Source organism: Apodemus sylvaticus, chromosome 17 (genome assembly GCF_947179515.1).
Source record: "Apodemus sylvaticus chromosome 17, mApoSyl1.1, whole genome shotgun sequence".
Classification (NCBI taxonomy): Eukaryota; Metazoa; Chordata; class Mammalia; order Rodentia; family Muridae; genus Apodemus; species Apodemus sylvaticus.
Window position 1 is genome coordinate 57747319 of NC_067488.1, and position 26871 is coordinate 57774189.

At 52.9% G+C, this 26871-nt stretch overlaps 2 protein-coding genes across 2 annotated transcripts; both read right to left on the bottom strand.

The window, feature by feature from the left end:
• Positions 1 to 942: 942 nt before the first annotated feature.
• Mapk12 (mitogen-activated protein kinase 12) lies at positions 943 to 11124 on the bottom strand. The gene is made up of 12 exons (XM_052160644.1): positions 10789 to 11124; positions 10568 to 10697; positions 7780 to 7838; positions 5994 to 6105; positions 5817 to 5846; positions 5519 to 5566; positions 5008 to 5122; positions 3430 to 3501; positions 3252 to 3331; positions 3103 to 3181; positions 2845 to 3018; positions 943 to 1578 (listed from the first exon to the last, which is right to left on the bottom strand). The coding sequence occupies exons 1-12, from the start codon at positions 10911 to 10913 to the stop codon at positions 1499 to 1501; spliced, it is 1104 nt and encodes a 367-aa protein (XP_052016604.1). The 5' UTR covers positions 10914 to 11124; the 3' UTR covers positions 943 to 1498.
• A 2528-nt stretch (positions 11125 to 13652) lies between these two features.
• On the bottom strand, positions 13653 to 20381 carry Mapk11 (mitogen-activated protein kinase 11). Its single transcript, XM_052160646.1, has 12 exons — positions 20191 to 20381; positions 17543 to 17672; positions 17311 to 17369; positions 17110 to 17221; positions 16989 to 17018; positions 16852 to 16899; positions 16657 to 16771; positions 16216 to 16287; positions 15931 to 16010; positions 15031 to 15109; positions 14779 to 14952; positions 13653 to 14457 (listed from the first exon to the last, which is right to left on the bottom strand). The coding sequence occupies exons 1-12, from the start codon at positions 20304 to 20306 to the stop codon at positions 14378 to 14380; spliced, it is 1095 nt and encodes a 364-aa protein (XP_052016606.1). The 5' UTR covers positions 20307 to 20381; the 3' UTR covers positions 13653 to 14377.
• Between the last annotated feature and the right edge of the window lie 6490 nt (positions 20382 to 26871).

A 26871-nucleotide genomic window follows, 5' to 3' on the forward strand; every position in this document is an offset into this window, starting at 1 on the left:
CTCAGGACACTCCTGATTGACCACCCTGGATTATGTGTATTGTGGAGCTACACCTCCATAATTGGGTGAAGTATCTGAAGTCTTGGACCAAGGGGGCTCTGGAAGAGGAGCTATGATCATGGCGTCTCCTCTGACCAAGTTAGACCAGGGAAAGTGTATTTGCCCAGAACTTGCCAAATGAAAGGCCTCACCCTTATGGCCCTGTCGCACCTGTCCTTGGGACATGGAGAAGAACATGGGCCATCTAACCAGCCTAAGTGTGGCCTCTGACCAGGCAGCTCATGTCTAATCGTTTGCAGATGACAGTATGGGTTCAGGGAGGCTGCCAGGGCAATGCTAGAAGAGCTGGTCAGAGAGTAGAGCCCGCCTGTCTGGGTGGGTCTCAGAGAGCCTCTAAGACCTTCATCGCTAGAAGTCTGGACCATTGGAAGACAAATGTTGCGAACTCAGAAAGAAGGGAGCATCCCTCTCTCTGGGTCCTAAGATCATCTTCCCCATCCTCCTCCCTTGCATCAGGCGCCAGACTCCCTGCTCAGACTCTAAGCCTTACGAGTACAGTCACTCAAGGGGGGGGGGCAGCCCTAATGTGGCTTGAAGACCATTGGCAAGGACTAAGTGGCACCAGCACTTTGGCCTAGGAAGAGTCAAGGGAGCCGGGCGTGGTGGTGCACGCCTATAATCCCAGCACTTGGGAGGCAGAGGCAGGTGGATTTCTGAGTTCGAAGCCAGCCTGGTCTATAGAGTGAGTTTCAGGGCAGCCAGGACTACACAGAGAAACCCTGACTCAAAAAACCGGAGGGGGGAAAAAAAGGAGAAGAGTCAAGGGGCTGGCACCTCTGTCAGCTGGAGGACAGAGTGCTCAGGTTACCTCCTTGTGCACAGAGCAGCAGCTTGGAGAACTGATGGGTGCTTAGGCACGGGGCCACACAACCAAAATGGGAGATCTACAAAAGGGTTTATTTGCCCCCAGTCACTTAGGCACACCAAATGGCTGGTTTACATTCCAGGCTAAGGGTGTAAGAGAATCCACCCGCTCCCAGAAGAGATGATGTCCCCGAGTCAGTGTCCCCAGAACCTCTCTCTCCTTCCATCTCAGGAGTTGTCCTTGGCTTCGTCCAGAGCAAGCAGAGCTTGGGTCTAGCACTTGTCTCCTAAGCTCTGCCCACTCTGAGGCTTTTTCACAAATATTGACTTCATGCACAACTCCAGAATTCAAAGGTTAGTCCCATGTTGGGTAAGGGTCTTGGACGGAAAGCTTAGATGTTCTGCCAGGGTCGTCTGGGGCACTCAACGGCTGAAGAACAGGTTTGGAGATGGAGGGTTCATGATTCAAGGGTCTACACAGCCTGTCCAGGTGGATGACTTGGGATCCAAGCTCCAGGCACTGTCAGAGTGCTATCCAGGATTCCTCTCTCCCAGAGGAGGGAAGCCAAGGTGCCTGTGATGCTCCCAGCCAACCTCCTTAGGATACCCTCCTCCCCACACCACCCAGAGGTCTTCACAGAGCTGTCTCCTTTGGAACTCTGCCTCCTAACTGCCTGGGAGGCTTGAAGCTGAGCACTTCCTTGTAAGTAACACCTGCAGGAAGTAAAGAGAAACAAGTATAATTAGATGGCTTTCAACTAAGGAGGAGAAGCCAGCACCCCGTGGGCTTTAAATCTAATCCTAAATGGACCAATCCACTTAAAAATACTGAAGACTGCTGTGAAGCTAGATTTCCCCAGGAAGACAAGTGATGAAAGCTTATGTTCAAAAAAAGGAGTTTGTGTTAAAGAAAAAATAAGAGAGAGAGAGAGAGAGAGAGAGAGAGAGATTTGTATTCAAAAAACGGAAGTGAGAAGAAAGTGTATGAGCTTACACAGGGCCCAGTTGTGTGTCCCCTGTGGTCTATGGGGAAAGCAAAAGCACCCAGCCACAGTGTCTAGATGGAGACCACAGAAACGGATCTTGTGGCCCGTGGTTAAGGGAGTTATTCCGTTTAACAGCAGAAGGGTTTCATCACACAGAACCAAACTCCTAAGCACTCGACAGCACAGAAGGGAAGAACACCTGTCAGGGCTCTCGGGACATGATTTCAGAACCTCAACCCATTCAGTCTTTTCAACACTGAGGTGCAAGAACAGGGCCTGGGGTCTGAGGCAGACAGGACAAGGGACAGCATGGCCCAGTGGACATGTCCTCAGACCTCCCTGCTCCCCAGGTTGGACTTGCCAGTCTGGAGCAGACACCAAAGGCTAGTTCCAGCTCAGGGAACAGTAGGCAAACTGAGAAAGCTTCTCTGAAGGCCAGTTCCCAAAGAGAGGAAACTCTGCCCAGATCCTGGAGGTCTGGCACATAGCTATGGAGGGATCTGGGGCTGGAGATGAGAAGGAGAAGCTGACCCTGGGGCCTGCATGGGAACAGAATGGATTCCCTGGGCAGAACATAAGATTAGTTCAGGAGAGGTCCTGAAAGAAAGTAAAAAGAGGTAAGGGTACATTTTAAAGGTGTAAAAAGAAAGTCATAAGTGCAGGTGGTGGTAAGGAAGGCTCAGTGTAGTCTAGACATGAGGATGCAGGGGTTGGGGAGAGAAAGGCCAGGGAATTAGTAAGCCAGGGCACACAGTACACATAGATGCTCCACAGTCCCATCACATGCCAGCCTCTGTTGGAGCTCCCGCAAAGGACAGTCTGTACCACCGTGTTCTGGCCTAGCCAAAAGTCAACCTGGTTGAGTTGCATGGCCCCACGCTGCCCTTTGACCTCCCATGCTCTTAGCTGACCTGCAACGCAGGGGCAGAGGCTCACTCACACACGGTGCACAGGGTCCAAAGCCCGGCGTAGTATGGAAGGAACCCACACTCACGTTTCCATTCCTCAAGGGTGCGATCTACATCATCAAAGGAGTCATCGTATTTCTGGGCCTTGGGCTCATCCTCAGTGTCCCGAAGGGACTCAAAGTATGGATGGGCTAACGCCTCAGCCGCCGTCACCCGCTGTTCTGCATCCAACACCAGCATCTTTTCCAGGAGATTCACAGCTGCAGGAAGAGCAATTCAGGCCAAGCCACAGGAGAGGACAGACTCACCCCGTAGCCTGAGACCTTCACCCCAGCCAGCTCTACCCTGAGGGCTTGCGTTGGTCAGGATGGAGGCAAAATCCTTCTTTTCCAACTCAGGGAGGCCTTCCATGTAGTTTTTGGCCTGTGAAGGTAGAAAGGTGAGAGGGAAGCCCCCAGGCCCAAGTCCAGCCCACCACCCGCTCCCCGCTGACCTCAGCACTCTGTAGCTTCTGTACAAACTCAGGAGGGGGCGTCCCTGTGACCTTCATGATCTCCTTCAGCTGGTCCAGGTCTGTACCAAGGTCAGGAATACAATGCAGGGGCAGAGGGGGGCCCACCCGGCACCCACACCTTGGCCGAAGTCAAAGGATGCTCTACATAGAAGGATACGATCATTGCCTTTGAACAGGATCTTTCCAGTAATCATCTCCGCCATGATGCAGCCAACGGACCAAATGTCCACTGAGAAGTCCCATCAGTGCCCCACAGGCAAGGGTGGCATTCATTTTCATGAAGGCCAAGAGAAGGAGACACACAAGAGACCACACATGGGAGACAAGTATGCATGACAGGAAGGCGTGCACACAGGCACAGAGCAGAGGCTGTCGCTGAGAAGGGTGACAGAGTCCCACCCCAGCTCACTAACCTCCCAGCAGTAGTGCCTACAAATGGCTTTCTATCAAGGAATGAAGGGATCTAGAAGTGGCTGATCAGTTAAGAGCACAGGATGCTATTCCAGAAGACCTTGGTTTGGTTTCCAGCACCTACATGACAGCTTACAGCCATCTGTGACACCAGTTCTAGAGAATCCAATGCCTTCTTCTGGGCTCTGCAGGCACCAAGTACATAGGTGATGTATAGATACATGTATCTGCATATATAGATACATGCAGATAAGTACTTATATACACATAAAATAAGTTCTTATAAAAATTAAGAAGGGGCTGAACATGGTAATATACCGTTTAAATCTCAGCTTTTTTAAAAATATTTTATTTATTTAATGTATGTCAGACACACTAGAAGAGGGCACCAGACCCCATTACAGATGGTTGTGAGCCACCATGTGGTTGCTGGGAATTGAACTCAGAATCTCTGGAAGAGTAGCCTGTGCTCTTAACCACTGAACTATCTCTCCAGGCCCCTGTTCCCAACTCTTTTTTGTTTGTTTGTTTGTTTATTTGTTTGTTTTCCGAGACAGGGTTTCTCTGTATATTTCTGGCTGTCCTGGAACTCACTCTGGAGACCAAGCTGGCCTCGAACTCAGAAATCTGCCTGCCTCTGCCTCCTAAGTGCTGGGATTAAAGGCGTGTGCCACCACCGCCCAACAATTCCCAACTCTTAGCAGACAGAAGCAGGTAAATCTCTGTGGATTCAAGGCCAGTCTGGTCTACCCATTGAGTTAGGCTACAAAAAATCTTTACAGACAGACAGACAGACAGATAGACAGCAGAGGCAAGTGGATCTCTGTGAGTTTGAGGCCAGCCTGTTCTACATAGTGAGTTCTGGAAATAGCCAGTGCTACATAGTAAGATCCTGTCTTCAAAACAACCAAACCAAACTAAATATACATATATACATACATATACATATATATTCTTTATCAAAAAATAATGAAATAGAAAGGAAGGAAGGAAGGAAGGAGGAGTGGAAAAAGAAAGAAAGAACAAAAGGAAGGAAGAAAGAACAAAAGGAAGGAAGAAAGAAAGAAGGAAAGAAGAAAGAAGAAAAAAGAAAGAAAGAAAGAAAGAAAGAAAGAAAGAAAGAAAGAAAGAAAGAAAGAAAGAAAAAGAAAGAAAGAAAAAGAAAGAAAGAAAGAAGGAAAGGCTGAGATGTGGCTCAGTGAGGACACTTGTCTAGCAGGAATAAGACTCTGGGCTCCATCCCCAATACTACAAAAAAAATTTTAAAATAAAAGAATGTGTAAATGTGAGTGGTGTGCCCTGGAGTCTCTGGATAGCCTCTTACCTGTCTGTGTGTAGCGCATCCAATTCAAGATGACCTCTGGTGCCCGATACCACCGGGTTACCACATATCCTGTCATCTCACTGTCTGCCTGCCTGGCAAGGCCGAAGTCTAGGATCTAAAGAAGTTTCGGGAAGGTGGCACTGAGACACTGACGACAGACGAAGTGTGGCCCAGAGACCCTAAGAGAGCTGGGCTTGTGCTTTCCATGCTGGAGTTTTTTGTCCCCCTTTGGTCTTGAGCCCTCAGGATTCTCCCTGTGGTCAGTGCACCTGGCACTACCCAACTTAGGAGCAAATGCAGAGATCTTCCTCTGTTTTGCCATCCCCCAGTCACCTTTAGGAGCCCCGAGAGACTAGGGCTATTCAGCCACTCTTTGCCTAATAGCTGCTCAGCCTCTGCCCAAATGTCTGAGTTCTGTCCCTGTGCCTAGGCCAAAAGTCAAGCAGGACAATAGGGGGAGTGGAAGGGGTCCCTACCCCCTACCTTGGTCATCTTCCCTTCCCAGTGATACCTTCAGCTCACAGTCCTCATTCACAGCCAGATTGCCAGGTTTCAAGTCCTGAGAGAAGAAAGGTGACCACAATGACCCACCTGCCAGAGCAGGGCCCAGGCAGCCCTTGACTAGGGCCACCGAAACTGGCCTGGCCCCTCTGGGGAAGGCCGGAGGGGCTGAGTCTCCAGGGAAAGCATCCCCACCACAGCCTTATCTTGCCATTCAGAGTTAAGCAACGGGCACTGGGGTAGAGCACTTCCATCTACACAGTTGGGGAGGAGCAGATGGACAGTCTCCCAGCCCCGCCAGGACTCACCCTGTGAATGACACCAGCAGCGTGGATGTACTGTGGGAAAGAGAGAGTTCAGCAGCCATCATCAGGTCAACGGGTGCCTCAAAGCCGCAGAGCCCTTACCCTGCCCAAACGGGAAGCTCCTCCCACCTCCAACGGGAAGCTCCGCCCATTCCCTATAGCCACCTCGGCTAAGCCTACCTTCAGCCCCTTCAGCATCTGAAACACGAGAAACTGGATTCTGTCTTCACTCAGCGTCTCATGTTTCATGAGCTTGCCCAGATCCGTGCCCATGAATGGCATCACTAAGTAGCTGTGGAAGCAAGGGACACGCGAAGTCAAGGGATCAGGGCGAGCCCCACTGGACCCAGCTCACACCTTGCGAGACCCCGCCCTGGCAGGTGCCACCAAAGCATTACTCCGTAGCACCCATTCATCACTGGCATTGGGTCCAGGTCATACCATCCTATGACGTCTCTACCCCCACCGTGCCGTGCTAGGCACCAACCCATCCTCTGGTCACACCTGTTCTAAGCAATTACACCTTCTCAATCCAGGGCCGCATCTCCCCGCTTTCCAGAATGACAAGCAGGAAGTCGGCAGCGTGTCAGGGTTATTCTGATTAGGTTTGGGGGCTCTTTGTTGGTGTGTGTGTGTGTGTGTGTGTGTGTGTGTAAAGGTCGCACTTTGCAGTCCCATCTGGCCTGGAACTCACCCTGTAAACCAGGATGGCCTCAAACTCACAGAGAGCGTTCTGCCTCTACCTCTGCCGTCTAAGTGCTGGAATTAAAAGCTCACACCACTCATTCAGCCTTGTCTTGTTTTTATTTTTATTTTTTTACGGGTATGGATGCTTTGCCTCCCCGTGTATCTGTGGCCCACGCATGTACAGTGTTTGTGGACACTAAAAGATGGTATCAACTCTTCTGGGACTAGAGTTACAGAAGCTGTGAACTCCTAGATAGGTGGTGGGAAACCACCTAGCAAACCCAGGCGCTCTGGAGGAGCAGTCAGGCCTCCGAACCGCTGAACCATCTCTCCAGCCCTTGTTTTTGTTTTTTTGAGACAGGGTCTCAGGCAGGCCAAAATGGCCTTGAAATCCTGACCCTCTTAGCTCTATCTTCCAAATGCTGCGATTGCAAGTGTGTGTGTCAGCACACTCCGCCTCAGGGTTTTAAAACTTCCAACTGAAGGGCATTGTACGCCGGGTGAGCAGCTAGGGCTGCACCTGATGCTGGCACCTCAGATCATTTAGTCGTACCGATACCTCAGGCACTGTGAGGGCCCAAATGACTGGCTTAGAAGGAAGACAGTTTGGCTTTGCCAGAGCATGCCAGTATCCGCCAGTATCCGCCAGTACCAACAGTACATGGGGCTATGGTGAGACATGAATGAGCAGTGTGTATCTCTGCCCTCACTTGGGCCATGGCAAGACGACCTCAAGACAACTTAGAACCTGAAGCTAGTGCTCAGAAGCTGCCTAGGCCCCTCCTGCCACACATGAGATAACCAGGAATCTGGGGCAGGGGTGAAGTCACAAGGCATCTAGGTCAGAGGATGTTCAAGTGGATGGAGGGATAGACAGACAAGGGAGAACGGTATTATCACTCACACAAGTTCATGGCTCCCGGGAGCATATAGGAGTGGGGTGCAGACTGTGGTAAGAGGAGTGGGTGGGCAGTGTGCACCCTTTCCCTCACATGGGCTATGACCCTTTTGGGGGGGAGGGTCCCATATCACATATCCTACAATACCATTTCCATTACAGTTGGTATCAGTAGCAAAAGTACAGTTATGAAGTAGCAACAAAACAGGGTTCTGGTTGGGGGGAAGGGGGAGAGTCACCACGTCATGAGGAGCTATATCACAGGATTAGGAAGGGTGAGAATCGCTGGGCTATGAGAAGGCCCTCGACCTGACCTAGAACCTTAAGCTGATACCTAGAAGCCACCCGGGTTCCACCACCCATTCAACCACGAGCACTTACAAGTCTGTGAAGTCATCCAGGGTCTCATCAGGAGTGAACACATCCAGTAGCCCGATGACCTGAAGAACAAGTGACAGACAGGATAAAGCGCGCACGGGAGCTGCAAGGCCTCAGTGCACCCCCAGGGTGGCACTGTACTCCTCGTCTCCTCCACTGTCCCCACGGTCGGCTCAGCCACTGTCCTGGTACATTTGCCCACAGACACAGGCTATTTTTGGATGCTGACAGCCGGGATTCTCTGGGGGGAGGGGCAGTCTCAGGTCCGGTTAGCTCCAGGCCTCTGAGCGATCCAGACAGACCCCTTAGTCTTCCGTCTCCCCCTCCCCCACTTTTTTTTCTTCCCAATGAAGCAGACCCAAGACCAAAGTGGTGCCAGTTTCCCTGAGAAGAACGAATTCCCGGCAGGTCATGCCTGGGGCCATCATCCGCTGGCTGTCTAGACCAAGGGAAGCTCCAATTGAAACACAGCTTTTGGCTGAGGGGGTGGGTCAACAGATAGACAATGTGACATTGGCTTCCCAGTACTTGGTTAGGGAACAGGACCTCCGGGGTCAAGGAAGTCCATCCCGAAGAGGGCCGAGTATATCCAAATACCAGGAGGGCCAAGTAAATGAGCAAAGAGAGGTCAGATGCCTGATGGCCACAACAGGAGTGAAAATTCCTCCAGAGAAAGGCACAGAGAGATGGGGACTGGAGAGATGGCTCAGTGGGTAAGAGCACTGACTGCCCTTCTGAAGGTCCTGAGTTCAAATCCCAGCAACCACACAGCGGCTCTCAACCATCTGTACAACTACAGTGTACTCACATACAAAAAATAAACAAATACATACATCTTTTAAAAAAAGAAAAGAAAGGCACAGAGAAGAAGTCCAAGCAACCAAAGCCCAGACCAAGAAGGAATTAAGGAGCAAGCCTGGGGGGGGGGGGGGTAGGCGGGGCAGATTTGGCTTTGAGCTGCTGTGGAAAAGTTTAAACAAAGATGTGATGCTGAATGTGTCCTCCCAGTTTCAATGACAGAATGAGGCAAGAATAGACAGGGAGTAAAGGGCAGATGGCTGACCACTTTAGTCATGACCGAAGCTAGGGGAAAGAGCGCGGACAGGGAAGGCCTGGGGACAGATAACTCACAGGTGTGACCTGTGAGCTGAGTGCAAGCCACAGAATAGCCTCTGGGATACCGTCCGGAGGTCAAGGTAGGGCCATCGAAGGAGTACGACGTCTGCACTTTTGTGCTATAGAATGTGACCCAGAGCCAAGGACCAGAGCTTGAAGAAGAAGAGGAAGAGGAGGAGGAGGGGAAGGAGGAGAAAGAGAAGGAGGAGGAGGCGACTGGGACTGGCCCTGTGGCAACCCCATCTCTGGTGTGAGTAGGGCATACAGCCTATCCAAACCTCCACCAGGGTCCACATGGGAAGGTAGGTTGTAATGGCAGCCTCCTCAAACGTGTTGAGGCATCCTGAAAACAACCACAGCCAGGTGAGGCAGGTCGGTAGCTTGGTGTAAAGGCTCTTGACAACACAGGGCTGACCCACAGACTGGCAAAGAAGTGGGGAGTGAATGGTAAGACCCACAGCGCTCGGTTCAAGAAGGGTACGGGGTAAGTAGGTAGATGAAAGTTAGGGGCTTGAGGTTAGGGGTGGTTACACCCAAGAAAACAAAGCCTTTTACTGGCTTTTCCCCCTTTCTTTTGTTTTGGCTTTGGCTTTCTCTGTGTAGAAACTGGCTGTCCTAGAACTAACTCTGTAGATCAGGCTGGACTCGAGCTCACAGAGAACCCATCTGCCTCTGCCTCCCAAGCTGCACGTGCCACCTAGGCTTACTGGGTTTGTTTGTTTTTTTGTTTTTGTTTTTTTTTAACTGCTTCCAGCCTTACTTGGAAGAAGCAGACATAGCAGGGGGCTGGTGTCCACCCACCAGATCAGCCAACAGTGACGACAATGAAGCAGTGGAGGTCAGTTTGCTGTTAACCAGGGGGAGGCCATTTTTCCTTGGGACTATTGACTCTGACGATCCGGGAGGGTTCAAACATCAGGACTAAGGCAACTGTGCAGAAGTGGGAGGGACAGAACTCACAGGTTCAGGAAGAACCATATCTAATAATAATAATAATAATAATAATGCCCCTGGCTGAGAGGAATGTTCTGATGGCTAGCAATGGTGATGTGGTTGACTTAGGAGTAGCTATGTGCAGGTAGGACTGGAAACAAGTGCTTTCCCTACCGGTGTGAAGAGATACACAATGGTAACAGTAATGCTCTGTTCCTTGAACCCCTTTCTCCACAGAGACCCAAGGCTTTGGGGTGATAGAGCCAAGGTTACACAACTCGAGTACCCTGCCTTGCCCCGAATGCCCAGGACCCTGTCTGCCGGGAATAGAAGACTCAGGAGGTGGGTAAACTAGGGTGGGGTAAGCAAGTGCCCCCCCCCAGGAAAACCCTCCTCCCACCAACCTGACTGGAGACAGGGTTTGGGGTGAGACCTGAAGAACTCTTAGGCCTAGATCATACCCTGACCACTGCCTGGTTTGCGAAGGTAGAGGTGGACCGAAGGTGAAACCAAGCCGTTGAAGAGGAGGTCGAACTTGTAGTGTCATCCAGAAAAGGGTCTGGGCTCTGCCTCGCTTTCCTCCTGGAAGCTGTTGATAGCCTGCCTACCCAAGCTGGGAGCTAACTAGGTGGGAGGTTCCAGGCCCCTGGAAGCAGAGGCGGCGGGCAGGATTTGCAGGGGAGGACAGGATGAGGGCAGGCCAGTGCACAATATCCGCATCTGGGGCGGGCTTTGGACTCACGTTCTCGTGGCGCATGTGTTTGAGGAGGCGCAACTCTCTGTAGGCACGTTTGGCAAACAGCTCCGACTGGAAGGGCCGGTACAACTTCTTGATGGCCACCTTGTTGCCAGTGCGACTGTCTACTGCAGAGCTGCGGGGCGGACGGCTTGGCTAGCGAACCCGCCCCGTAATCGCCAGCTGCCTCCTTGCCCTGCCTGCCGCCCCGCCCGGCAAACGCTCACCACACTGCACCATAGGCACCAGAGCCGACGGGCTGCAGGTCCTGGTACACGGCGCGCACCTCCCAGGCCGTTTTGGTCACCTCCTGGCGGTAAAAGCCCTTGCGGGCAGGTGGCGGGGAGCTCATCCCCAGCCGGAGCACCGTGCCCCCAGGACCCGACCTGGGATCAGGGGCTCCGCCCGCGCGCCCCGGGTCACTGCGTGGTAGGGCGTGCTCCGCACCGGCTACCCGCCTGCCCGCCTCTGGGATTTTCCTTTGCGGGCTCTTCTCTCGGGATCGCCACCCTGATCTCTCTAACCGCCAGCTCCCACCCGACCCTTGTCTCTGGTCCGCTAAGTGGTCCCTCCCGGCCCACTGACCAACCGGCCCCCGGGCCCTGAGCACGTGACACCCCCGCCTGCCCTCCGGCCCCTGCGGAAACCCGAGGAGGCCTCCAGGGTTGGGCGGAAGGCTTGGAAAAGGGGGGGTTGTGGGGGAGAGCTGCCCCATAGCTCAGTCTGGACCTGAGGTGAGAGGAGGCGTTGAAACACCCTGGCCAGCTTATACCCTCGCTAGACTTCTTGGCCCTTAGGTCCTAGCAGGTGCCTCTCTGCATTCCAGTCTTTCCTGTCCTCCCAGAACGTCGGACCCATTTCTAGGCAACTTGAGATCACCAAGTTCTACTCCAGCCCCACCTGCTCATACACCAACCAGACCTCATTCCAGTTGTTCTCTGTTCCCAAGGATGTCCCGCCCCTGCAGCTGATCTGTTCACCTCCATCTCTATGGAGGAGGGATTTGGTTCTGTCTCCCAGACGGCTCAGGTTGCATCCCCAGCCACATTGTTGTAGCTGCTGGCTCTCAGCTTCCCAGTTCAGGATTCAGAGGGATGGGTCCTATAGGCCCTTCTAGGACTCCTTACCCCTCTGTCCCACCCACCCCCAATCTGGTATGAAGATTGGCTGCTTCAAGCATTGGACAGGGCTAGTCTCTCTTTCCATCCCACCTGCTGTCCAGCTTGGCCTTCAAAGCCCAGAATGAGCTAAAAATGTGCCTGCCCTCCCCCCCCCAAATAGAGGGGATCCTACGTGGGCTTCCAGCTTCACGCCTCCATGTGATCATTCTCTCTGGGGTCCAGGACAGACCCGAACCAGACGCTGCTGAAGGGTCAAGCCAACATCCCTCCCACAGTCGGGTAACCAAAGTCCGTTCCAGGATCCCACTGGCTTGACCAGTAGTAACAAGATCCCCAGAACCCTCTCCCCCTCCCTCCATGCCTGCTGCCTGCTACCGTGAATCTGCAGCCCAAGGCTAGCCAGAGCAACTTTACACCTGGGCTGCTGCTGGTGATGCGGTACGTCCACAAACTTGACAAGATGGAGCAGGGCAAGCTCAGGGCCACTCACACAAATCTGCCTGGATCCTGTGCCCTCCGTGCCCTGGGAGGCCTCTCCCACCCATATCACCCCAAAAGCTCCCAGCCCCGCTCCGTTTCTGTACAGGACTGATCTAGACTAGTTTTGGAACTAGGGTTGTGTATTTGGGTTTGCTGCCACTCCCAATCCCCCAACAACGGACTTGGCTCTAGCCCTCCAGGGCCCCCGCCCTTGCCCCGCCCCCACCCCGACCAGCTGCCTGACTCAAACCTCTGGCAGTCCAAGATTCAGGACAAAGATATGATACATGAGCTGTATCCTGGGCTAAAGTCACCTTTACACCTTAGTCAGGAAGGAAAGGAAAGCTATTTCCCATTTCCTGTCCCATCCCTGAGGAAGAACAGACCTTTTCTCCAGGGACAATCCCCAGCCTCAGTAGTACGAGGGAGCCAAGTCTGTCCATCATTCCAAGTGTATATAAAACAGCAGGGGCCAACGCCTGGTGGCTATTATACCTTTTGCTCCTTCTAGCCAGTGGGTCTTGTCTTGCACTGGTCTCCTGAGTTCTTGAGCCCCTCTAAGAAGCTGTGACAGTACTAGAAATAACCACTGCTCTCAAGCGGCACAATAAATGTGGCCCTAGCAGGAAGTGTACCAAGCACAGAGATCCAGCCACCCCTCTAGGAAGCAGGAACCGTAGAAGCAAAGGAATCTGGAGCCTTCCACAGGAACAAGAGCAAGAGGGAAACCCCTTTATTGTGCACTCTTGCTGCAGGCACTTGACATCCAGAGCCCCACCCCACCCCCAGTCCCTGATAGCAAGAGATCATCATCTCTTTGGGGAGGAATCACACCCCCAACATGTTTTCAAACAGGGCCCTACTCCAAAAGTTACTTGGTCAGCTCCTCTCTCGGGGATAGGGAGACAAGGGCTGACTCATAAACCACAGCACCCCAGACCGGCTGCAGAACTACAAGGGTAGGTGGAGGTAGAATGTGGAAAGACATTTGTCAGCTTTGAATCAAGGTCCTGGGGCGAGAACGGCCAGGTTCACATCCGTGGGTGCTGGCCACCTAGCATCCTTGAGATTAGACCTCCAACTTCATGTGGTCCCCAGCTGGCACTGTGCCCTGGTGACTCAGGCTCCTGCTGCAGCTCCTATACCCCACATTTGCTAACGGATCTTGGCACTTCTCAGAGCCTTGATCTACTTCACAGCTGGGATTCAAGACCCATTAGAAAATAGGAACTTGCTGGGCGTGGTGGCACATGCCTGTGATCCCAGAACTCTGGGAGGCAGAGGCAGGTGGGATTTTTGAGTTCAAGGCCAGCCTGGTCTACAGAGTGAGTTCCAGGACAGCCAGGGTTATACAGAGAAACCCTGTCTCGAAAAACAAAACAAAACAAACAAACAAACAAAAAAAAAACAAATCCAAAAAACCAAAATAAAAAAAAAAAGAAAAGAAAAAGGAAAAAGAAAAGGAAAGAAAAGAAAAGAAAAAGAAAATAGGAACTTGGGGGAGGAGAGGAGACAAGAGTTATCTCCAGAGTAGGCACCATACCAGAAATGGCTGCTGGCTTGTGGGTGCTCACAGATTCACACACACCAGCACATGCCTGCATCTGCTCTGATGTGGATACCAGGGTGCACACTCACGCCCACTTGCCCACATATCACAGGCAACCACAGGACTTCAGCAGGCTTTTCTGATTAGATAGACAATCCGATGGTGGTCTCAGCCTTCCCATCCGCAGAGGAAACGGCCACCCAGTTGGGCAGGGCACTAGGCCCGCCTCAGCTCTCAGCCACTCACTTCCTGGTTGAGCATCTCCAACCACTGTGACTCTCCCTCCCTCAGAGTCTCCAGGAACCAAGGCCCGTTTGCCTTCCTCCCAATCCAGATAGTCCTCAAGAACAGAAGAGATCTGGACAGGCTCAGGGACACACTCAGATCCCACACACTGAGGTCCCAAGGAGAACCTGGGTGGACTAAGGTAGGTCCAGAAGCACTACTGCCCAGACTCCAACACATAATGGCAGGTATATGTACACATCCGTGCATTCGTGTGTGTGTGTGTGTGTGTGTGTGTGTGTGTGTGTGTGTGTGTTTAGAGTTTCTCAAGGCAAAGGGGTCCCAGGTTAAGTGTCAGGGCCGCCTGAGAGGCACCTCTTGAGGAAAGCCAGAAGGCTGAGGAAAGGGGACAGGCTCAGGTCTCCCCCCTCAGGCAAGGCCTCACTGTTCAATTTCATGGGTGCCAGGGAGCTGTGATGGTTCCAGGGGCTTGAAGCTAAGGACTTCCTGGTAAGTAAGCTCTGGGGAAATGAAAAAAGGTGGGTGAGATTAGGCTGTGTGCCCATAGCCTCCTTCCCATCAGCATGTGTAGCATCTATATCCCTGCCCACATCCACCACTAAGCTTAGAACCAGAGTCTGCTCCATGCTGCCCTCCAAGCCTCTGCTATACACACACCCTTACATGCCTCATTCAGGGAGCACAGGTATATTCCCAGGCCCAGACCACGGGGGAAGTTCTGGGGAGCTCCTTGCATGTAACAGGTAAACTATTGCTCTGAGAAAAAGCAGCCTTCAGGCTCACAGACACTGCTCTCTTCCCATCCCCGACCCTGTGCTCACCCTTCCATTCCTCCAGCGTGCGCTCCTTGGCCTCAACACTTTCATCATAGGGCTCTGCCTCTGGCTCATCGTCGGGGTCGTGGTACTGGCTGAAGTATGCGTGGGCCAAGGCTTCGGCCGCACTGACCCTCTGGTCACTGTCTAGTACCAGCATTCTTCCCAGGAGGTCTACAGCTGCAGGAGAGAGCAAGGCTCAGCACCAGATCCAGTACTGGATCTGAAGCCCAAGCTAGATCCAGTCCCAGTCCTTACCCAGAGGGTTGGCTCCATGGAAGACACTGCTGAGGTCCTTCTGGGGCATGGGAGGCAGAGACTGGATGTATGTCCGGGCCTGGAGACATAAGAAGGGCTTGGAGGGCTCATTAACCTCTATTTTCCCGGCCCAAACTGGGTAGAAGGCCTTTCAAGAGACAGCTCTGATGCATTCATTCCAACAGGCCTGGTAGCTGCCCCAGCAAGCCAGGCTCCTGCTCTCAAAGCTTGGGGGGGGGGGAGCTCCCTAGCCAAGCAGTGGTGCCACGTGCCTTTATTTCCAACATTCAGGAGGCAAAGGCAGGCAGATCTTTGCATTTGAGGCCAGTCTGGTGTACAGAGGGAGTTCCAGGAATAGCCAGAGCTACACAGAGAATCCCTGTCTCGAAAAACAAAACAAAATAAAAAGTCTGGCGGGGGCGGGGGGGGGGGCAGACTCTCCAGATTTTCATTTGGCTTCTGATAGTGTCTACAAGAGCCAAATGCGAGCCAGGAGTGGTGGCGCACACCTGTAATCCCAGCACTCGGGAGGCAGAGGCAGGTGGATTTCTGAGCTCGAGGCCAGCCTGGTCTATAGAGTGAGTTCCAGGACAGCCAGGGCCACACAGAGAAACCCTGTCTCCAAACCCCCCTCCCCCAAAGAAAAAGCCAACTGCTCAACTCTTTCCTGCTTCACTGTCTATAGCCAGGGGAGTCTGTCAGAGTTTTGTCTCTGCTACCTGGAATGGCCTCCTGACTCATCCGCTTCTCTCTGAAGGGATTGGATGTTCCTTGCACAAGTTCTATCCCTCCCTGCCCACGTTCCTCATGTGACACCATTTTCTGCTTACTACTCCCTCCCCAACATGACTGGTGCTTGGTCAGGAGAGCAAACAGACAGATGGACGACCACTAACTCACATGCTCCGAGGATATCTTCGCCAGAACCTCAGGGCTGGGTGTGCCCACCACCTCCATGATTCGCTTCAGCTGGTCGATGTCTACCTAGCTCAGGAAACACCCGGTGGCCAGCGTTTCCGGTCCATCCTCCCCCCCCACACACACACACACACTGTGGAGCTGTGGCTCAGGACAGGGAGCCCCACGTGATACGACACAGGGCAAGGAAAGGCTTCCAAAAAGGGCCAGACTCCACTCCCACCCCAGGGAAGGGGACCCAGGCTTAATCCTGCTCTGCAAGGATACAGTCATTTCCAGGAAAGAGGGCCTTTCCTTGCAGCAGCTCAGCCATAATGCAGCCCACAGACCAGATGTCTACTGTTGGGGAAGAGTAAAGAGACTATCAGTCTGCCACCCCCAATCCCTCTGTGGGCCTGGAGAGGAGCTAGCCCAGTGACCCGCAGTCATAACCAGGACCAAAGAGACCAATAGAGCCCTTACTCTATACTCTATCCTGAGAAGAGGTGTGAGGACACCCTGATATCAGGTTAGAAGCCTTTCTCAAAGCTGGTCCCACCAAGCCCTTGCTCCTCTCAGAGCTCCAGGGATGCTCTCCTTCCCTTCAGCCTTTCCTCCCCCCCCCCCCCCCCCCCGAGGCTTTGTCATCCTCCCTAAACCTTGGTGTGAGCACCATGGCCGCCAGCCCATCCTTATAGGACAAGGCCACTGCTTGAGAGTTGACAGCACCTGTCTGGTTATAGTGCATCCAGTTCAGCATGATCTCTGGTGCCCGGTACCATCGTGTGGCCACATATCCAGTCATCTCCTCATCAGCCTGGCGTGCCAGCCCGAAGTCCAGGATCTGGAGGACCACGGATATCGTGTCAGACACCTACCTCTCTGTGTGTCCCCACTGTCCGTGCACCCCCTCACCACCCTTACCCTCAGCTCGCAGTCCTCGTTCACCGCTACATTGCTGGGCTTCAGGTCCTGCAGGGTGCACAGGGCATGAGTGTGTGGTGTGGCCACGAGCCTAGGCAGAGTGGATGACTCTCACCCTCGCCCACAGATGCACCTACCCGGTGGATGATGCCCGCCGAGTGGATATACTGCAGAGGAGGGCAGACCGGGTGAGCCCAGGCTCCACCTCGCTCTGCCCCAACCCAGAGTGGTCGGAACCCCGGAGCCCACGTGCCCCACCTTCAGCCCACGCAGCAGCTGGTAGACAAGGAATTGAACGTGCTCATCGCTCAGTGCCTGACACTTGACGATGTTATTCAGGTCGGCGCCCATCAGGGTTGTCACGAGGTACCTGCAGGGTCAGGAGTTAAGACAGAGTCTCGCCACCCCCTCCCCGACTAAGCTCCCGAGGCTACCACCGCGCCTGCCCAGGGCGCTCACACTTCGCTGAAATCCTCGATGGATGTGGCCGGCGTGAAGACGTCCAAAAGTCCTATGACCTGGTCAGGGAACCGAGGCAGGACCACAGCTTAGCCCTAGGCAACGCCCGTCTGGCCTGGACCCCGCCCATAGGGGGGGGCCATACCCCAAGGCCCCGCCCCTATATCGTAGCTCCCGCCCCCACCAAGAGGCTCCGTGGTTCAGCCCCAACACCACCGACCCGCCCTCTCACGTTCTCGTGCTTCAGGTGTTTGAGTAGGCGTAGCTCACGGTATGTCCTCCTCGCGTGGATCAGCGATTGGAAAGGGCGAGACAGCTTCTTCACAGCCACCTTCTGGCGCAGCCGCGCGTCATAGGCCGAGCTGCAAGGTGGGCGAATGAGGCGATCGAGCGCCTGGCCTGAGTCCACCCGACGCCGGGGTACCGGAGCGAGCCTCTGATGCTGGCTCTAAAACGTAGGAGGCCTGTCCCCTCCTGCTCGCCCTGCGCTGGCTCCACGCCGACCCTCCTGAACCTCCCTTAGGAGACCCCTTAGAGTGGACTCAGCGGTCGCTGGCAGAGCTTGTATCTTTTCTTCACCGGTGATTCTAGCCTAAACCTAAGCCCCCACTCACAACAAGGCCACGGCATGGAAAACACACCACAACTGTACCCACAGGCGCTCCCACAGCAAGTAGCCCTCCTCCTTCCTTACGGATGCGTGGGAGGCTTACCTACAAAGTCCTAGACGCCCCACCCTCACGCCTCCGCACTTCAGATTGCGGAAGCGAGATTATCCAGAGGCGTTTATTGCATCCTAATTTGTAATTGAAGCTGAGTGTGGTGGTTCGTGCCTGTAATCCCGGCTCTTGGGGAGACTTGAGGCAAGAGACCTGAGATAGAGTTCAAAACCAGCCGGAAAACCTTGTGAGACACTGTCTCACGAGAAAACAAAACAAATAAAAACTCCACCCACACAATTTATAACTGAGCAAGTGGAGAGTAGGAAATGTTTAAGTCTGGTGTGGAGGTGTCTCTGGCACACTTCTACTCCCCCAGAAACTGGACCCGCCACCTCTGCACCTCTTTACGCCTTCGATCCTTCACTAGAGAGCCTCAAAAGAGCAAAGGAGAACACGCCTTCTATATGGGCGGGGCCTAGACCACGCGGCCTGAGCGGCGGTCCTATGGCGTTTCACCAGGTTCTGGTCCCACTGCGCTCCAGATTGGAGCAGCTATGACCCCACTGAAGGAGTCCTCCTGGCTACAGTACCTTTACACAGCCTGTTCTCCCCCCCTCCCCGATGATTCCTGTTGCCGTTCTTTCCCTCCCTCGATTCTCTTCGTCTCAGGATGCACCCTTCCCATACAGTGAATGGAGGGGGGGGGGGGATACGACCCATTCCCACCAGGTGAGGGGAGATGGGGAAAAGACATGGTGGCTCTGGGATGCTCACGGACCAGAGAGTAGTAGAGGAAAGTTTTCTATAAGTAACTGCTGGGGTGAGATGGGGGGGGGGGCACTAGGTCAGCATGATCATCTTACTTGATTGCGTCTGTCCAATCAAGTTACAAGAAGTTGGCATCCTATGGCCTGCCTCAGCACAGTGACTGACCAAACAAACCCAGGGTTACAGATTACAGACCCAGGTCTCACTTGGGAGATCTGGCTTTCTCCTGGTAACTCCTAGATGGTCAGCCCCCAGACAACTCTGTCTGAGTCAATGTCCAAGTCCCCTCCAAAGCATCTGTTTCACCTTTCTCCCTGCCCCCTCCAAGTCCTCTCTCTCCCTCCTTCCCTCTTATTTATTGTATTGTTTTTTTTTTTATTATTTTTAAAACGGAATTTTGCTGAATCCCTGAGCATCCCAAACACAACATGATCATCTCTTCCTCTGTCCTACTCCTTGGGAATGGGTGGTGGAGGGGTGTATCCTGTCTCTGCTCACTGTGGAGGGCCCGGTACAGCCTGAGAGAAAAGAGAAGCAAGGAGGAGATAAGGAACAAGTGTCAACAGAACAAGCCTTCCCGTCTCAGAGTGGTGAGTTTACAGGCTACAGACATGGGGACAGGCTACAGACATGTGGGGAGATCCCATGGCCAGCTCGCTATGGGCCCTATAAAGCAGAACTGTTTTCCTCTATAGGATTTCAGTAACAGTACAGAGGCTTCTGATGACACACAAGATCATGAGATGTGAGGCTCAGCCCCCATTCCAGGTGTGGGGCACGCATCAGTGTCCACACCCTTGATCAGCCTGTTAACAAGGACTATCTACAGCTTTTCTCCAATCCCAGATGCCTGGATGCTGCCCAAGATCAAGACTCTAACCTCTGATCTCCAAGCCCTACCTATATTCTGAGATCCTTTGTTGGGTAAACTTGCATAGAGTGTAGACAGCGCCTGTTTAGGCTCAAGGCGCTGAGCTTCTAGGAATCTGGAGGAACGGGTATGATCCCCAGGAGAATCTGGTGTCTTCCAAAGAAGAAAGGTCTCCTCAATGCGCTGGGGGCCCCCTTTTCAAATACTTCGGTCTGGGAGCACATTAGACCCTGAGCTACTTAGACCTTGCCCGAAATAACCCGAATGGCTGGCTGTTCCATTTAGCGGCCCCCAGAGACTTGCTCTCCCGCCAGCTGTGACACCGCACTATTCGGCCTTTTGGGGAGAAACTAGAGATCGGAGATGGGGGGCACATAAGAGGACCCCCTACCTGCCAGCGAGTGGAATCTAGTCGGAAAGTTTCCTCCTTGTCCCCTCCCCCCCATTCATTCATCGGAAGCGTGCAGGCCGGGGGCGGAGGCAGGGCGAGGCCCCTCCCCACGCCGGGACCCCACGTCGCGCTGGAGGGTCGCGCGCACTTTCCCGCCCTGCTCCCACCAGGTCCTTGCCGGCCCCTACCAGACCGAGCCGTAGGCGCCGGAGCCCACCGGGCGCAGGCCCTGCAGCCGCTGCGGCACCTCCCATACTGTTTTGTTCAGCTCTTGCCGGTAGAATCCCGCGCGCGGACCCGACATATCCGCAGAGGCAGCTGGAGCGAGCGCCCCGAATCCCCGCGCAGCACCCGGCCCGCGCCCCACGCCCAGCACCGCTGAGCGAAGCGGGGGTGGGGGCTGGGGGGCTGCGGCGCAGCAGGGCGGGGCGGCGGGGCGGGGCCAAGGCCCGGCGGATTTCCCCAGCCTGGAGACTGGGAGGCGGGGAAACGGGGGTGGGGTAGGTGGGGGTTGAGGGTTCCCGGAGACGGACGCGCAGCTTCCTGCCCCTCGGAGACCGTGACAAAGGAGAAAGCGTCTTCCCTCCCGTGAGGGTGACGAGCAGACTTCTTGATTGTACTCCCCCACCTTCATCTTCTGCACACCCTCTGCCCTTCCCCGGGGCCCCAGCCCAGTCCGCTTCCTCAGAAAAGAAGGGAATTTGTCAAAAGTGAGCTTGAGCACGTGGTGATGATACTTACAGAACAACAACAACAACAAAAAGAAAAAACACTAGCCAGGAAAAATTAAAGGCTCTAGGTTAAAAACCAGTGACAGGGCGCTAACCCGGGGCCCCACTGGGAGAGGCGCGTTGTGGCCTGGGCGAGGAGGACGCCCCCGTTTGGCATTAATGGTTCGCCTCCGAGTAGACTTACTGGGTCTTAGTAAGTAATGGAGCCTTCAGGAGACAAGAGACATCTACTTCCCCGTCTTGCCCTAACCTCGGTCCAGAAGCTCCTGGAAGAGGTGGGCTCCCGGCGGACAGTCAGGACCAGGGACAGCAGCAGCACCATGGTTGGGGCCACGAGGTGTGGTCCCCACATGGATCTTTTTTTGAAAGTATTGGGTATTTTTCCTCCTTATGAAGTATCCTTTTCACTGACACTCGGGAAACGCCCCCGGCCCTGATCTCCGGCCCAGGAGGTCTGCCACCCTGGCATGGTTCAGTTTGTCGCTGAGCCTAGAAAGCTCCCTTTTCCTGGTGTCCAGGGGGGATACTCTCATCATGTCCAGTAAGGCCTCACCAATGGCACTTTAGGCCAGCGTTTCTCAACCTGTGGGTCATCACAGGTGTCACCCAAAACCATCAGAAAACACGGATGTTTACAATTCATAACAGCAAAATTAGTTACAAAGTAGCAACAAAGTAATTTTATGGTTGGAGGCCACCAAGGAACTGTATTAAGGGTTGCAGCTTTAGGGAGTTGAGGACCACTGCCCTAGCTAGGCCCTGCTCTTATTCACACTTGAAAGAAAACATGGAGGGGAGTGTGATGGATGCACACCTTTAATCCCAGCACCAGGAGGCAGAGGCTAGTGGGTCCCTGTGAGTACCAGGCCAGCTTGGTCTACATCCTGAGTTCCAGGGCAGCCAGAACTAAATAGATCCTGTCTCTAAACCAAACTGTCTCCCCCCCCCTCCCTCCCAGTAAAGTGAATATGGCTTCTATCTGTAATCCAAATGCTCCGGAAACTAAGTCTGGAAGATCACAGCAAGTTCACGGCCTACCTGGGCTATATAGTAAATCTGAAGCCACCTGAGCTACAGAGTGAGACCCTGTCTCAGGGCGGAAGGAAGAAAGGAAGGAAGAAAAGGGGAAGGAAAGGCAGGCAGGCCTGTTAGATATGGTGGCATACATCTTTGCTAAAGCGGAGGCAGGAGGATCTCTATGCATATGAAGCTAGCAAGTGAGACCCTGTTGCGGTGGCGGAGGGGGGCAGTGAGCATGGACACAGGAGCTTTGTCTCCATTGAGCAATGGCTTCTGACCCTGAGTCATGGGGACTGGAGCACCAGGGTTTTCTGGCAGGGCCACCTCCTCCCAGGAAACAGAGCTCTGACCTGGAGCTGTATGAACTTCTTTTTTTTTTTTAAAATAACTTTGAGGGGGCTGGAGAGATGGCTCAGTGGTTAAGAGCACTGACTGCTCTTCCAGAGGTCCTGAGTTCAATTCCCAGCAACCACATGGTGGCTCACAACCATCTGTAATGGGGATCTGATGCCCTCTTCTGGTGTGTCTGAAGATAGTGACAGTGTATTTACATACCTGAAATAAATCTTTTTAAAAAATTAAACAACTTTGAGCAAAATAATTATTTGGGAATTGCACACATGCATAATCAAACCTGAATTTCTAATTTTTTTGTTTTGGGTTTTTTTTTTTTTTTTTTTTTGGATTTGGTTTTTTCAAGACAGGGTTTCTCTGTATAGCCTTGGCTGTCCTGGAACTCACTCTGTTGACCAGGCTGGCCTCGAACTCAGAAATCCGCCTGCCTCTGCCTCCCAGAGTACTGGGATTACAGGCGTGTGCCACCCCCCCCAACCCCCCACCCCCCCACCCCCCCACCCCCCCCCACCCCCCCACTCCTCTACCCCACCCCCTCACTCCCCCCCCCCCCTCCCCCACCCCCCGGCTAAAGACTTATTTATTTTATTGAGTACACTGTAGTTGTCTTCAGACACACCAGAAGAGGGGGTCAGATCTCATTACAGATGGTTGTGAGCCACCATGTGGTTGCTGGAATTTGAACTCAGAACCTCTGGAAGAGCAGTCAGTGTTCTTAACCGCTGAGCCATCCCTCCAGCCCCTCTAAATTTTCTATTATTTATTTATTTATTTATATTTTATGTGCACTCGTGTTTTGCCTGTGAAGGTATCTGAGCCCCTGAAACGAGCTGCAGTTATGAGCTCCCATGTGGGTGCTGAGACTTGAACCCAAGTCTTTTGGAAGAATAGCCAGTGCTCTTAGCTGCTGAGCTTTCTCCAGTCCCCATCCTGACCTCTTTTTAAAAGCAAAGCTTTTTCGAGGCCAGCCTGGACTACAGAGTGAGTTCCAGGACAGCCAGGGCTACACAGAGAAACCCTGTCTCAAAAAAACAAAAAACAAAAGCAAAGCTTTAAGGAGAAATCTGAGTTTTAAGTAAAAAGTAGGGCTGGGATATAATTCAGTAGTATTTAGCTGCCTAACAGAATGAGGCCCTGGGTTGAACCACCAGCCCATCAAAATTTTAATAGTAATAGAAATGTAAAATATAAATTAAAAAATCATCCACCATGCTAGGTGGTGGTGGTGGCACACGCCTTTAGTCCCAGCACTGAGGAAACAGAGGCAGGTGGATCTCTTGAGTTCAAGGTCAGCATGATCTATAAGAATAAATTCCAGGACAGTCAGGGCTACACAGAGAAACCCTGACTCGAAGAAACAAACAAAATCAAAACAAACAAACAAAAATATCAGTGAAACTAGTAGTAGCCAGTGAAGCAGCAGGCCTCTAGAGGCATCTACGGAAAACCTGAAATATAATTGGGCACACACAGGTAGCCAAGGAAAAAGGCCTACCTAAGCCTCAGTCTCTGAGAGAGCCTAAGCCCTCTCACAAGACTTTCCCCAAGCCCCAGGCCATCCTTGGCACCACTTTCCTGGTGGAAGCCATTATGAATCCTGGAGCCTAACAGGAGAACCTGAGAGTGGCCCCTGCCCCCACTGCTCAGGGCAGTAAAGCTCAGAAGCCACCTTTCCCAGGGGTGGGTTGAGGTTTTGTGCAAAGCTAATGGAGCTTCAGCTAAAGGCAGAGGAGGAGGGGGAACTGAGCCTGGGTGATGGTGGGGGGTTGGGGACCTAGACTGCACAGTGGCCAGGGGGGAGGGTAGTGGCCTTTGTCTGTACAGCAGCAGGGCAGGGCCAGGCAGTTACCAGGGCAACCTGCCTTGTCTCCTCCACATTCCCAAGGATGCCCAGTTTGGCTCAGCTGGAGAGTGAGGAAGGGGGCTGGATAAAGGCTTAGGGAAATAGTGACCTACCCAGGAGAGCCTCAGATAAGTTTTCCTGACTGCTGCTCCCTAAATCTAGGTGTTCAGAGCTTACTACTGCTAGCTAAGGTCTGGCCAGGCTTAGCACTCTTCAGCAAACTGACCACCCCTCCCCCTAGGTGAGCCCACCCACAGGTACCAAGTGCCTTCTGAGGATCCTGTGGGATCAAACAGTATAGAGAGTGGCCCCCTGAGTTTAAGCTGTCGAGTGCTAGAGGTCCCCTTAAAGGATAGCCCTGAAATGGGTACAGGAAGGTTGCAACAGAGGGCAGGTGTGTGTCTCTGTGTGTGTGTGTGTGTGTGTGTGTGTGTGTCTGCGCACGCACGCGCGTAGCAAAAACTCAAACACATGTTGCATAAAAGTACCCTGTTCAAGGCCCTGCCTCCTTCCTCTGCAGCCCTATCAACCCCAACCTCCGTTGCCTCCTACACATGAACCTCCTCTTCATTTAACAGAAGAGATGTTCCCCAGTGGTTAGTTTGCAGACTCAGATCCCAGATTCTGCCAGTGGCCAGAATGCCCTTTGTAAAAGATAAATCTGGAAAGGACTGATTAAGGGACAGGTAGTAAAGGGCACCACAGCCCCTTCCCATCTTCCTCTTGTCTCTAGTACAGTGGCAGGAAAATGACATGAAGGGTAGCAGGTCCATCCTTGGTTTTTGTTGTTGTTTAAAGATTTATTTATGTGCGTACACTGTCTTCAGACACTCCAGAAGAGGGCACCAAATCCCATTACAGATGGTTGTGAACCACCATGTGGTTGCTGGGAATTGAACTTAGAACCTCTGAAGAGCAGTCAGTACTTTTAACCGCTGAGACATCTCTCCAGCCTCCCTTGATGACCCTGCTTCATATCAAGGCTGGTAGCCGGGCGGTGGCGCACACCTGTAATCACAGCACTCTAGGAGGCAGAGGCAGGTGGATTTCTGAGTTTGAGGCCAGCCTAGTCTACAGAGTGAGTTCCAGGACAGCCATGGCTACACAGAGAAACCCTGTCTCAAAAAAACCAAATCCCAAAAAAAAAGGAAAAAAAAAAATCAAGGCTGGTCTACCTCATCTCTAAGCACTGCAACATAGAGGTCAAGGCAAGGTTTTTTGTTTTTTTTTTAGGTCTAGTTTTTACCCCTTGATGGTTCCTAGTGCAGGACAAGCCCCAAAGCTCTGCACACACTTGTTTACCATTGAAGGGGCACGAGAAGTAAGGGTAGATACCCCACTGGAACTTGTTGGAACCTCCAAACTTAGCCATAAGCTTCTGTCCAGTGAGAAGTCAGGGGTCCATTCTGGAAACCAGGCCTCAAGGTTCTCAGTTCTTTTATTCCAGACTTTGTGGTACTTTGTTCAGATTTCCTGGCCAGCCAGATCTCTAGGACAGAGCCTTGGGCCACAGTAGCAGCCATCACTTCAGGGGGTGTGGTGGGAGTGTGGCGGTTGTGGGCCCCGCATTCCTCCCTAGGAAAGCCAGCTGCAGAGGGAGCTCATAATAAATCATGACTCAAGCAGGATTCCCCAAACATAGGACGTACCAATGCATTCTGGGAATAGTTTAGAAGGACAGGATCCAGCCCAAGTCAAACTGGATCATTTCACTTCCTGTTGTGGAAGACTGCTTTGGAGTAGTTATCCGGAGAGCATGGGAGGACCCATTCATCCCACTCGACCCTGCCTAGTACAATGCCCACAGCTTTCAGAGCTGGGTGTGGTGGCACACCCCTTTAATTCTCCGAGACAGAGGCAGGCAGGCAGAGTTGCTCTACAAAGCAAGTTGCCATCCAGCCAAACAACAGAATCCTTGTGGCATGAACGAGGCTCATTGTGTGCCTATCTCGGTTCAACTCCCATGAGCACTAGAGAACTGTCTAGGTAGGGCTCTGTTCTGTGCCTGGGGATAAGGAGCAATCCTCTTTCCTACTGCGGTGTTTGAATGAGAACAGTCCTATAGGCTCCTGTTTAAATGCTTGGTCCCTGGTTGAGGATTAGGAGGTATGGCCTTATAGGAAGAGACTTGTCACTGGGAAAAGCCCACCTCAGTCTCAATCTGCCTCTCAGTCTGTCTATTTGTCTCTACCTGCAACTTTCAAACCAGATGTGAGCTCTCAGCTACTGCACCAGCACCATGTCTGCCTGCTGCCACATTCCCCACCATGGTGGGCATGGACTAACCCTCTGAAACTGTAAGCAAGCCCCCAAATGATTTCTGGTGGATTGTTGTAACAGATTCTTGTAACTCTCTGGCCATGACCTTCTTATCCTGCAACACCTCAGAGCATCTTGTGGCACTGAGTGGAAGCTGATCTCAAGGCCCTGTGACACCCAGAGTATACAAGATCTCTATGCATACGTGCCTAGAACATGTGCCGGAAGGAAGGTGTCAACAGACCTTAGAGACAGGTGTCAAGGACCAGCCAGAGAGCTCAGAGATTGAAGGAGCTTGCCACCAAGCCTGATCACCTGTGTCTGATCCCCAGAACCCACAAGGCAGAAGAGAGCAACTCCTGCAGAAACAAGTATAGGGTGTATGTGGTCTGCATAAGACTCTCTTGCCACATGGCTCCTAAAAGCCCAGTGAAAACTTTTCACTGGTGAGGGGAAGTTTTATGTACGTGTGCGCATAAAGGCTGCTGGAGCCAAAGGTGCTAGACCTAGCCTAATAATCCCCGTGTCCAGTGAGACCCTGATTGGCCCACAGAGGGGTCTATTTTGGTATTCAGAAAAAGACTGTGATCAGCTCAGACCCAAGGGCTGGGGAAAGGTGAGTAGGGACAGACAGGCAGCCCAAGGAGAGACCCAGTCAACCA